This window comes from Spermophilus citellus (genome assembly GCF_964194105.1).
Source record: "Spermophilus citellus genome assembly, chromosome: 14".
Taxonomy (NCBI): Eukaryota; Metazoa; Chordata; class Mammalia; order Rodentia; family Sciuridae; genus Spermophilus; species Spermophilus citellus.
The window spans coordinates 74,182,165-74,195,891 of record NC_138194.1 but is presented as its reverse complement, the minus strand read 5'-3'; the positions used below and the strand labels follow the sequence as shown (position 1 = coordinate 74,195,891).

The 13,727-nt window shown below is 30.5% G+C and overlaps 1 protein-coding gene across 8 annotated transcripts in view; it reads right to left on the bottom strand.

The window, feature by feature from the left end:
* OXR1 (oxidation resistance 1) overlaps positions 1–13,727 on the bottom strand; it is a 116,835-nt gene that overhangs the window by 19,480 nt on the left and 83,628 nt on the right. For 6 of the 8 annotated variants that reach the window (XR_014018864.1, XM_081266864.1, XM_081266865.1 and 3 more), the window contains one exon: positions 13,521–13,683. Coding sequence is in view for 7 of the 8 variants with exons in the window: in XM_081266864.1 (XP_081122990.1) it covers positions 13,521–13,683 (163 nt within the window). In the remaining variant the exon portion in view is untranslated. Of the gene's footprint in view, positions 1–9,067; positions 9,256–13,520; positions 13,684–13,727 lie in introns of those variants that run through there. The other 2 variants (XM_081266866.1, XM_081266867.1) reach the window with 2 other exon arrangements.

Below are 13,727 nucleotides of genomic sequence, written 5' to 3'. Positions count from 1 at the left end.
TCAAGAAAATTCGAAATTGTCATCACCTATTAGACATGAGATTTATGATATTTATGATATTTATCAGAATCTCATAAAGGAAAATATCACCTTGGCCTAACAGTCCTCCTTCCAAGATATTTTAGTGGTTCCTACTGAGATTACCCCCAAAGCTAAGCCCTCCCTTTACTCCAACTGCCATAAAAACTAACAAAAGTCTGGCAGATATTGGTAACTGTACTATATTTATTACTTTCTTAGTAAAAGGAGAGGTGGTAGAAAAGAAAAATGCCATCGAACTAATGCCACTTATAAACACTTTGGTATTCAAAAATGTTAAAGAAAAAGGAACTATAAGCCTGAGCTGTTATGGCTTACCAAAAGGACATACAACAGCATCCTTGAAGTCACATAACCTTGAAGTCACATAATGTGTTCTACTACATTTCATCATACAGATGTCTTTATTACAAAATAAAACAGATTGTTAAAACTTTGCTTCATTCTACCTAATTAAAACTATTGTTTTCAAAATAACACTCATGGAACTACAATAATAGAGATGTAAAAGGAAAAATGGAGCAGTGTAAATTCGATAACTGGAAGAAGAGAGAGAGAGAGAGAGAGAGAGAATGAATACAGAACGAATTAAAAATATAGCAGTAATGTTGAACAACTCTTCTGCATTTAAAAATTACTTTCTAATTATATTTGTAGATAACTCAAAGGTTTTCATGAGAAAGCAGATAGTCATTGTTCTTCTAGTCAAAAGGAAACCTGTACTTATTCAAAACTATGTAATCACAATATGCCTATATTATATTAACTTTTGGAAACAATAAATACAAAAGGTGAATCTCATAAAAAAAAGTGATAATCTTGTTTACTCCATAGCATATCAGGGAAAGAGAACATTTACATAATATCGAATGTTATGTATGATCTACAGAACAAGAATAAAGTTCTGAGTTAAACATAAGGTTACTTTTGAGACACATATTCATTACTTAAAATTTAAATAAAAAAATCATAAGGTTCTTTAATTAAATATGGTTTTAAATTATCAACTTTTTCACTGATAAAGTTTCTTATCATTCAAAAAAAAAAGGTTAAAAACATAGCTGGTAGCTGTGAATGCCAAAGACAAAGACATTAACCTCCTGAAGACTATACTGTTAATATACTGTGTTGTAATAATGACACTAAGTCTTTAATCAGCAAAAAATGGATACTAAACTGAGTCTCCTGCAGGGGAGACACTTAGTTCAGGTATTCAAGATTCACACAAACTAAGATAAAGCAAATATAAAATCATAATGAAAGATAACCTAAGGCACAGCCCAACATAAGTAAATTGAAACAACCAACATAACTATCAGACATAAACTGTGTGTGAAATATTAAAAAAAGACATACTCTGTTACAATCAGGTCCCAGCAAAAACAAAACATTTGAAGACATAATAACCTGAGTTATTCTTTAGTCAATTCTGAGAAGAACTGACTAAAGAATAGATTCAAGAAGCATTCCATACCCTAAATAAGAATTTGAAACATAATATACTACTAAGTAAAACTTTATAATACGTAAAGAGAAGCCTTTAAAAGTAACCAGTGAGAAAATTGACATATCTCAATTAACTTGAAAGTGGGCTTTCCAGCAGCAAATGCAAATCATCTTAGAATTCAGACCTTCAAACTTATTAATTAAGCAAATATTAGGATGAAGGCTGTTGCAGTGAAAAATCACAAAACACACTGTATCCTATAGTGGAAGATGGTTAACCTGGATTGTTCCTACAAGCAAAAATATTTTCCAAGATGAGATAAAGATACAGTTGTTCCTTACTATCTTTGAAGATTTGGGTGTAGGACTGTACACAGACACCAAATACTTTCAGATGTTTCAGCCTTTCATACAAACTGGTACAAAAATCATTTGCATATAAACTATTCACATCCTCCATGTACTTTAAATCATCTCTAGATTATTTATATTACTTAATACAATGTAAATGCTATGTAAATAGTTGTTATATACTCTATCATCTGGCAATAGCGATAAGTCTGTATATGTTCAGTACAGATTCAAATTTTTTTTTCTAATTTCAATCAATGGTTGGTTGAATTTGCAGATGTGAAACTCAAGGATAAGAAGGGCTTGCTGCATTTTCAGATACACAGAAACTAAGTGTGTTAACCATGAATAAATCTTCACAGAAGAAATTTCTAAGAATATTTGTCAGGAAGAAGAAAAATAATCCCCAAAGAATGATTTGAGATACAAGGAGGAATGGAAAACAACTAAAATGATAAATGTGTATATAAATCTGAGCAAATTGTCTGAATAAAATAATAAAGTCTAATTTGTGATTTGATAAAAGAATAGAAGAAATACAGACCACAAAATCATGCAACTGGAAAGAAGATGAATGGCATTAGGGACATCAAAGATTCTTTTTTTTTTATTACTGTTCAGTAAGCAAGATGAAGATATTCATTAACTTGACTTTAAGAAACAAAATTTCAGGGAATTTCAATCAAAGTATAGAAATACAAGCTCATGCAAATCTTTTTTTTTTTTAAGAACAAAAACCAAAAAGCAAAAATACCTCAACACCAATGCCCTCTTCACTGGATGGGGAAAGGAGTAAACTTGATGTATGTGATGTGGCACAGCATGTCCTTAGGAAAGTAGATATATTAAATAAGAAGTATTCGAATAAATTATTTTCAAAATTGAAAACTATTTTTTATATTGAAAAGTATGGAAAGAAGAATACTACCTTAAAATATAAAATAAAACAAAAAAACGTGCAATGAAAAAACTATGGCAACCACTACAAAAAATTTTAAATAGTTAAGTGTAATAGGTATGCCAATAGATGACTGTGGAATCATGTAAGATGTTCAACTAAAAGTAGAGAGGGGAAAAAAGAATGTTTTTCCCTGAAAAACAGAAACCATGAAAAGTCACGTAAGAAGAAACAAATCATCTCATTAGGCCTGTCTCTATTGAATAAATTGAATCAATAATTAATAACCTTACAAATTAGAAAGCACAAGGACCAGATGGATTAACTGGTAAATAACTACAAACATTTAGGAAGAAATTATACTAATTCTCCACATCTCTTGTAGAAAATAAAAGCAGAGGAAATACTTACTAACTCATTCTGTGAGGCCAGCATTACCCTAATAAAAAAACAAATAAAGACATTACAAGAAAGAAAAACTACAGACCATCATCTGTCATGAAAATACATGTTCAAACCCTTTATTGAATACTAGCAGATCAAATAAAACTATATGTGAAATGAATTATACAATGACCAATTGGGATTTATTCCAGATATACAAAGGCTGGTTGGTTCAACATTTAAAAGTCAACTGATGTATATGAACAGGCAAAAGAAGAAAGTCATGTGATCATATCAACAGATGCAGAAAAGAACTCCAATACTCATGTATGATAAGTGTTAACTCAACAACCAAGGAATAGAGGGGAATTCCCCCAACTTGGTAAAGAACATGCATCACCCCACCAAAAAAAAATTCCTATAGTAAACATCACAAACAATGGTAAGAAACAAGATTCTTTCCAACTAAATTGGGAGCAAGGCTAGGATATCCCTCCTTACCACTTCAATTCAACATCATACAGGAAGTCCATATAATTAAGTCAGTCAAGGAAAGGAAACAAAAAGTATACAGATAGGGAGGAAGAAATAAAACTGTCTTTGTTAATAGATGACATGACTGTGAAAATAGAAAACCACCCAAATCAACCAAAATACTACTGCAATTAAATGGTGACACCAGTTTGCATGGTATAAGATTAATGTAAAAATGGCAATTACTTTCTGATAAAAAACAAGAATTTTAAATTAAAACAGCATAAAAATGGAATTTTCACTTTAAAATACCATTTATATTAGCACCAACACATGGAATAGTCAGATATAAATTTTAAAAATACATAGAAGATCTATAGAAAGAAAACTAAAAAATTCTGATGATAAAAACAAGATTTAAATGAACAGACTGTGTTTAGGGAGTGGAAGAATCAATATTACAAGGTATAAGCTCTTCCCAACTTGATATATACATCCAACAGAATTCCAATTAACAGATCACCAAGTTATTTTGTCTTTAGGCAAATAAATGCCTAAGTTTATATGAGAAGCATACAGAAAGACCCAGAATAGCCAAGTTAATAATGAAAAAAACAAAGTTGGAGGTCTGACACTACTCAACTTCAAGATTCATTATAAAGCTCCAGTAATCAAAACAAAGTAGTGGAATAAGAACACATAGAATAGAAAGGAGCACATAGAAATAGATCCATACAAATACAATCCAATGATCTTTGACAAAGAAGCAAAGACAAATCAATGAAGAAAGGAAAGGTCCAATAACTGGAGCATGTAAAAAAAAGTTGACTGAGACAAAGTCCTTGTTTTTCACAAAAATCAACTAAAAATGGATCACACACCCAAATAGAAAACACAAAACTACATAACTCTTTGAAGATAATATACTTAAAAAATCTAAAATTTGATGATACATTTTTAGATGGAACAATAAAAGTACAATTATAAAAATTAAGAAGTTTGATTTCATTAAAACTAACTCATAATAAGCAGGTTGGGGGAGCAGAAGTTCACTGGATTACACAAAGGAGAATGAAGAGAAGGGAGGGGAGATGGGGAATAAGAAAGGCAGTGGAATGAATCGGACATGACTTTCCTATGTCCTTACACGAATACACCACCAGTGTACAACCACAAAAATGGGAAGTTATACTCCATGTATGTATGTCAAAATACATTCTATTGTCATGTATAACAATTTTTTTAAAAAAAGTAAAACCTTCTACCAAGTGAAAGACACTAAAAAGAATGAAAAGTCACAGACTTCGAGAAAAGTCTTTGCAACATATATATCTGATAAAGGACTATTATCCAAAATATATGAAGAATTCTTAAAACTCAACAGTAGTAAGAAATCAGATTACCCAATTAAATCATGGGCAAAAGATCCAAATAAAAATCTCACTGAAGATATGCAGATGAAACTATCATATTTCACCAGGGGAATGCACATTAAAACAATGAAATACCAGTGCACACCTATGAGATGACCAAAATTCAAAGTCCTGATAGGAATTGTCCATTCTTTGTTAGAGCACTTAGGAAGTACGTAGCCACTTAGGAAGACAGTTTGGCAGATTCTTATATTCTCACTATATGATTCAGCAATTGTGCTACTTGGTAATGAGTTCAAACTTATGTTCACACAAAATCTGCATATGAAAGTTTGCAACAGCTTTTTTCATTAGTGCCAAAATATGGAAGCACAAGCAAGATGTCCTTCAGTAGGTGAATAGATGAACTGATATAGCTTATACTGGTATATTATTCAGCAATAAAAAGAAATTACTTGAAGAGCCAAGAAGACCTGGAAGAATCTTAAGTGCACAACATGAAGTGAAAGACCCCAATCTGAAAAGGCTACAAACTGTATGATTTGAACTATATGACACTCATGAAAAGGCAAAATTATAGAAACAATAAAAATATCAGCTGGTACGAGGTGATCACAGGACAAATGAAGGGAAAAATAAGTGTAACACAGAGAATTTTTATGGCAGTCAAAATATACTCTTTTGATTCTATAACTGTAGATACATATCATTATACATTTGTCAAGCCCACAGATTACAGAACATCAAAGAATGAACCCCAATGTGAACTAAAGACTCTGGGTGAAAATAATGTATTAATGTTAGTTCATAAATTGAAAAAATGTACTGCACAATGCCACATATTAATAATACAGTAAATTGTGTTTAGGGAAAAGACAGTATATGGAAACTCCCTACAATTTCCATTTTATTTTTCTTTAAATCTGAATTTGTTCTAAAACTTAAAATCTAGTAATTTAAAGGTAGGGGGAAAATAGGCAAAACAAAATTGAGGGAGGTGATTATCAACTGGGGGGAGATAGTAGATAAGACAAAAAACACATACGCAGATGCAAGTACACACTAATGTTCTAGTTTTTATGCTGGTTAGTGTATTCACAAATGATAATTTTATTATTATGTCTTATAACTTGTATATCTGATACTTTTTGACTATTGACTCAAATACAAAACAAAAAACATTCTATATTGAACACATGTGTAGATCTTCTCCATTAAGTTGTAATTGATAAAGAGGAAAAAAATGTTTTCCTTATAATAAGGCAGATATAAATACTTGTTAATTTCCTGTGAATGTGTACTACAGGTAAGCAGCATAATATAGTGGAAAGAATATGGCTTTGTGTTTATAACTCTACCTTACTTTTGATTCAGTTTTTAGTAGTTTTGTGAATTGAAACAACCTCATTTAATTAATTTCTGGTTTTTCAAATGGAAATAACATCCACATTAATCCACATTTCATGAGGAATAAATAAGAATAAGGTACATATAAAATACATCCTGATACATTAAATACATGAGATTTTTTAAAAAAAAAAACCTTTTTCTTATATATCGAAGATTTAATTTAAGAGTGAGAATGGCAAAGAGTTTAAAGGCATGAACTAGAGTCAGAAAACCTAGATTCAAACCTCAGCTCTGACTCTTATTGGTTACATGATTGCTATATACCTGTTTCTTCATTTATGAAATGAAAATGATAAAGTGAAACACTTCTTACAGGGTTGTAAGAAATAAGTTAACTCTTGTTAAGTGTCTAGAACAATATACAATCAAAAGAAGTAATTATTTTTACCATCTTTATCATTATTATCTCAAGTTGAGGTCAATTTTTTTCTACATTTCTACATATGAGAGAATTCTTACACAGATGTAAATAAATCATCAGGAGCTTTTCTCCTATGTCTTCATACTTGAAAGAAAATTTTTAAAAATCTGTCTTTTTTAGATATGAGGGTATAAAACAAACAAAAATCTGGTGTCAAAATCAGTGAATTATTAATAGCGACAATAAAAAAAGTTGATATCTAATAATTTATGAATTGAATCTGATTAGCCTAAATCCTATTATAAGTGAATTTATAAGTTGCAAGAAAATATAAATTATTGACAGACACTAAAAAGGTAGGGTGTAGGAGAGGAGTATACAAAATATATGAACATCTTCAAGTAAATGAATAACTGAAGATTAAAGTTTAAGTTGTTTATCGGAATAAACTTAATTTCTATGAGACTTAAATTAGTTAATTTATAAAGTGAAAATAATCTGTCACACAAGGTTACTGTAAAGGGTCAACTGTTATACTATAGATCAGCATTTAAAAAACTGTCAAGGTTAAAAGAGATATATGGCCACTTTATTATTAGCTCTATTTGGCAGTTTATCTCTAAAGTCTATAAATACTACTACTAATCTGTTTAGTGAAATATGTGAATAATCCTAAAAAGCTACAAAAAAACAGTCCCAGAATAATAAATTTCATTTGTTTTAAAGTATGGCTACTCCTCCAGAAGAAACAATTTCTATTATCAGTTTTAATACAGAAGAGCCCTTGTCTTCTGAAAATCTTATATAAGGAATCTCAATCTATAAACAAATGAAAGAATTACTACCCCTTTTTAACCCAATTTTCTTACATCTTTCCCCTGCCCTACAGCTCCATAGGAAATCCACTTTATAAAGCAATAAAAACCAGCTAGAAAAGTAAGAGTGGAGCTTGTCTTCTAGTCTTAACACTATATAATTTTAGAGTGACTTCGAAGGCATCCTGAGAAAGGAAAAAAATTGTGCTAGGGTCAAGCTGTCTCTGTACTCCAGGACACCTCAGTTCAGTAACCATTCCATGCCCTAGTTTTGTTATCTTTAAAATGGGAAGTAATATTACTGTACTTTCAAAGTTACTGTGAAAGTTAAATGAAAAGTTGTGTTGCAACTGTACACAATGAATCACAATACATTCTGTCATATATACCTAATTAAAATAAATAGATAAATAAATAAATAAATAGGAAAAATATATATAATATCCATATAAATCAGTTTGGCCCATAATTTACTATATGTATAGAAAGAGCTGATGAGCATGATTGCTCAGAAAAACGGTAAAACACCTGATAAAATTACATAGTAGCTTACTATAAAATGAACAGGAACTGGTGAGTATAAGATTACGATATACATTACACTGAACTTTAAAATTAAAATATCCACGATTTATTTTGCTGTATCTGTAATAAATTAATGATGTTTATTCAATCTACTAGTCAAAAATATATGAATAGCTTTAGCTAATCTGGCAACTCTGATCACAAATGCAAATTCAATTATTTCAGTTGCCGAAAACCTTCTGGATTGATATATAACATAAATTTGAAATTATAACTAAAAAATAATACTAATTGAGATCATTTTGTTATTTTTGAAATATAAAACATTTAAGAGAGGAGAGATGCTTTGGGGGCATTTTTCAAAGTCACCTCTGGTCTTAAGTATGTAATCTGTCCTTATTTAACCAATAATTATAGTAAAAAAAATCATCATTAACAAATAATACACATTTACACTAAATAGTAACTAGAAAAAATAATAAGTAGAATTCTCAAAATAGTACAGATAACATAAGTTTTCCTTTACTAGAATATTTTTTAAAGTTTTGTATTAGGTTGTATTGCCTAAAAACTTTTGAATACCTTTAAAAAAGCATTTTCTCAGATTACTTAAACAAACATTATAACAGAATCTAGTCTGCAATCTACTCAATACAAATTATTTTATTCTGTCCTACTCTTATGCAAGAAAAATATATGAATATTTCCCTTCAAAGTTAAATTTAAATAAAAGCATTAAGGTAGCAATTAAGATTGGATATCTTTCTTCTTTTTAGTGAGAATAGTAGAATCAAAACACCTTTAAAAACAAAATTACAGTCCCTTACTAATTTTCTTTTTTGAAATATTTACAATCAACAAAGTTATTTTCTGTAATCATATAATTTTGAATTCTATAAATATTCTGTTAATACTTTCAGAAACTGCATAATTTTGGATCATGTCATCAGAAAAAGACTAGTATATATACATTGAAATAACTAAGATTTACCAGAGTATATTTATGATTAACTGGTTGATGTCTTCTCACTTTTTTCCCATACCAGAGTCGAGACATTTCCTTCCCAGAGCAAATTTAAGTTACATCAAATCACGTAAGAACTGTTTTCAAAAGCATTCTTCCTCTGTCAAAGATAAATTTCCAGCACCAGAGCCTTACTACAGTGACAAAATAGTATGCTAGAGAGAAAGATTTGATTGACAAGACAGAGAGCTAATCACTAAGTAGTATCCATTGCAAAGATAGTCCTGAGTGGAGACTGTAATGCTGGGGAGGGAAAAGAAGGTTTCCTATACTAAAGTTTGGTTGCACTGTACCCAAATGTACAGAGAAAGAGCTCAAAACTTTAAAGATACAGAGCATATATTTCCAAACACCAGTACACTAAACAAATATACTACAAGTTTCTTTGTCACAATAATGTATTAAGCACAATTTTCAGATTCCCTCCCAAATTATATAAATGATTTCTATTAACATTCTTTTATTTGCTCATACAGTAATAAAACCCTGTTCTTTACAGCTATGAATTGTATAAAAGTTCATCTTTTATGTAATTTTTTAAAAATAAGATGTCCATATTAAACTAATATCTTGTTTATTGAAAATGTATTTATATATAATATGCTCACATATACTGTACTTCAATAAGTAGTATTCTGCATATAATTGAACTTTTAAAAGATTAAATTAGAAATATATTTAAACTATACATTGACAAAAATCATAGAACTCAATTTTAACTACAATATCAACACTGTAATTGTATATCTGAATATATTTTTCCATTTTAAGGTAAACCTGTTCCTCCCCTGTAATCTTGCCATTTTTTACACAAGCATCATGTCTTCAAATGCACGTCACCTTTTTGAACACCCACAATAATGCCCACACTTCAGTCTAGCATACATGGGACATAGCATATTCTACAGTGAATACTCTCCCTTCCCACAAACTAGCCATCCCCTCATTCCTGTCAATCAGCCCCACCATAAGCATTTTAAGACTCCCCCCACATCGGTACACCATCATTAACTTCACACAGGCCTTAGAATGTCCTCAAACTTACAGTGCATACTGGTCACACACCATCTTCGTATCACGAATTCTCCCTATACAACCATCAACAATATTATAAAATTGGGGGAGGGCATTTTTAAAACCTGATCATGACTTCCAGCCAGATTTTTCTAAAATGAAAAATACTAAATGTGTTCCAAAAAGTATGATGTTAAAATAAAACAAAGAAAAAGCCATCAGGTATAGCATATTCTGTTGGTTATCTATTCAACATCCATATCTGAAAAAATGAATCTCTATATAGTGAATTTAGACACAAAGACTTCCTTCATTTTTTTGACAAAATCAATTCTATGTGGATTTTCTGGCGAGGCTGAGAAGAGATCAAGAGAGTTTATTATTTGTTGTTTATTTGCTATATGACTTAATTTTAATTTTGCTATTATTTTACTTTAATAACAATAAAATATTGATTTATTAAAATGAACACCAGAATAATTCCTACCTGGACATTTAGTAAATAAAATACTAAGCATATTATTGAAGCCCTTTGATATCATGCTTCCTAGAAGCTGAAGTAGTACCTCTTTTGAGGTATTCTCTGAGAAACCCAAGAACTATGGCAATACCTAATAGCAGCTCTGTAAGCAAATCTGAGAACATAAGACAACAACCACACAAGGGTTAAAAAATCCAATAATTATATAATATGATGGATTTTATGGCTTATATTAATTTTAAATATTTGGCATTTATAAAATTAAGAGAGAATACTAGAAATTAAAATAAAACTGTGCAGATTATATAAATGATTTTAAAAACTAGCTAACCAGAAGGCAGATTCTAAAATCTTTAGAATAATGGCATACAGGTTCAAGAAATAAGCAGTACATATTTACATTTATACTTAATCACTTGAGCTTTGACTGAGAAAACAATGTCAAACACCAAAAATAGTGCAAATTGTCTCAGAAACTAAAATGTGAATGGAACATTGTTTTATCAATACTTTGGCAAAGTGAGAGGTAGGAAATATATCAAAACAACTTCCTTTTAATATTGTAGGCTTTTTTTTTTTAATGGGACAAAGAACCCTAAGCCACATCCCCATGCCTTTTTTAATATTTTATTTAGAGACAGGGTCTTGCTAAATTGCTTAAGGGCCTTGCTAAGTTGCTGAGGCTGGCTTTGAGCTCACCATCCTCCTGCCTCAGTCTCCTGAGCTACTGGGATCATTGGAGTACATCACTATGCCCAGCTCATACCAATAATTTTAAAAATGAAAAACACTACTATGTTATGTAACCTACTGAAGTTAATAAATAGACTAATTTTTAAAAAAATAATCAAAAAGCTTAAGCCAAAGAAATGAATTTCTAAATAAATCAATTAAAGCTGATTCAAAAAAGCCAGGTTATTAGCTATTTTTATTAATCATACTAGGAGGATTTGATGTTTTATTTAATAAGTTTGGAATATGGGAAAACTGAACTAAAACTAATTTTATAATAAAGAATTTTGCAAGACATTTTTTTTGGTCCAGATCTTAATTCCCAAAAGAATAAAAAGTCACCCAAAGGATGTGAACAAGCAATTTTAGCTTAAAAAGCTCTATCTTTGAGGTCTCACGCAGCAAGATGGGTATACCCAAAACATGTGACAGTATGAAATCCAAGACTCTCAGAGAATTGAAGAACAGAGCCTCTTGAACGTGGATGGTGACATATATAGCTCAGGGATACAGTAATGTGCCATAGTACCTCTGGATGTATCTTACTGTAGCATCATTTTTACTTCATAAGCAAGCCTTTGAATCAAAATATCAGAAGTCTGTTGTTTCCAAAGTTAAGTGCTCCAACCTAATTGAGGGAAAGGTCTCAAAGCTTACTGGTTTGGAAAAATTACTGTCCACCACTTCACCATCCAAGTTAGAAACTATTTCATATCTCAGTTGTCACTACATCCTAATTAGCTACGTAATATATTTTTCTAATTTATTTCATCCTGTTCTACTTTACCTTTAACTGTTACTTAGTATAAGTGTAGATTTTTCATAACTTGTGTTATTTTAATTGCCTCCTAAAGTCATGATTCAGAGATTTTTATAAGGCAATCACCAACAAAATCGCCACCCAGATTAAAATAAAGTTCCCTCCTGCCCCTTAGCCATCTCCTCAACCCCTAGCAGTCTGATGACTATTAAGCTCATTTTGCTCTTTTGAACTTGATGTAAATGGAATTACATAGTATATACGCTTTTGTGCCTAGCCTCTTTTATTTGAATGCCTAAGAGATTCATCCAATGTTGTTGCCTGTTTCTGATCTTTCTTTTTTAGCTCTATATTACTGGAAATTTTATTAATATTCACAAATTTATCCTCATTCTCCTGCAGATGCGCATTCAAGTCATTTCCATTTTGGATATGAATAAAGCTGGTATGAAGATTAATAATATTGGTTTAAGCTTTAAAAGATTCCAATATAAATGCTCAATAACTGTCACTTCTTTCCTTCCATTATATTGAAGTTACAGTGGAAATGGATGCTGTATATACCACACAGAACGAAAGTAGACACATTCACAATCAAGTTCACCTTTTAAACAAGACATGCCATGTATACTGCTAATCACTATACATGTTATGTTCATGCATAATAAATTCATATAACATAAACAACCACAAACATTAACCAAATGATTAACAAAAACTGATTTCTTTGATAATCACATTTTAGCATCTGCTCTATATTTTCTACATCAAGAATAGATTAATTCAGGCAATAAGAAAAACTGATATTGTCAACCTATCAACCATAAAACTTAAGGCATGTGAAATGAGATCATTTAATCTCAACAGATTGATCTAAATGGAGTTCAATAAAGCCTATCAATATTTATTTGGCCAATTAAATAAGTTCATTAACTTTGAGCACATAAAAATTATAACTTTATTACATTAGCACAAGCTAACATTCCCTAACATAACTATTGCTAAACTCGTGTCAATATAATGCTTAGGTCTGAAAGAACTGCTATTTGCCTCCAGGTTTTCAATAAGTATTGCACCTCCTCCATGCAGGCGATGAAATTAAAATGAATCAAATATGAAATAAAAGTTTCAATAAAGTTAATAGAACAGCAGTTAATATTATTTCCATCTTTGCCACAGTGTTACTCCTTCTGAAAATAAAGATTCTAAAATACACTGAATAAAAGTCATCTAGAAGCTGCTAGGTTGTTCTTCTAGTATTTTAAATCAAAAGCAAAGTAACAAATGGTATTAAAGCTACTGCCAGATTCATTCTGGACCTTTAAAAAATAACTCCTTTGTACAAAGATAACTTGTATTTAATACTACCATAAAATTATAAATTCATACAAAGTAAAAAATAATAAATGAAATCTTCATATTTTTCTTCTTACCTCCCATTCTCTGGCTGCTGCTTGATTAGTAGAATCCTCATTTGTTTCAGACTCTTCAATCTTTTTTACTACTATAAACCCAGGTTCTCTAGTATATTCACCAGTATCTTCTGCATATATTTCTGGACTCCACTGAATGAAGAAGGCATATAAGTGGTCCGTCCTATTAGAACAAGGGAGTATTACTATAATTAGTATTCTGTGCTA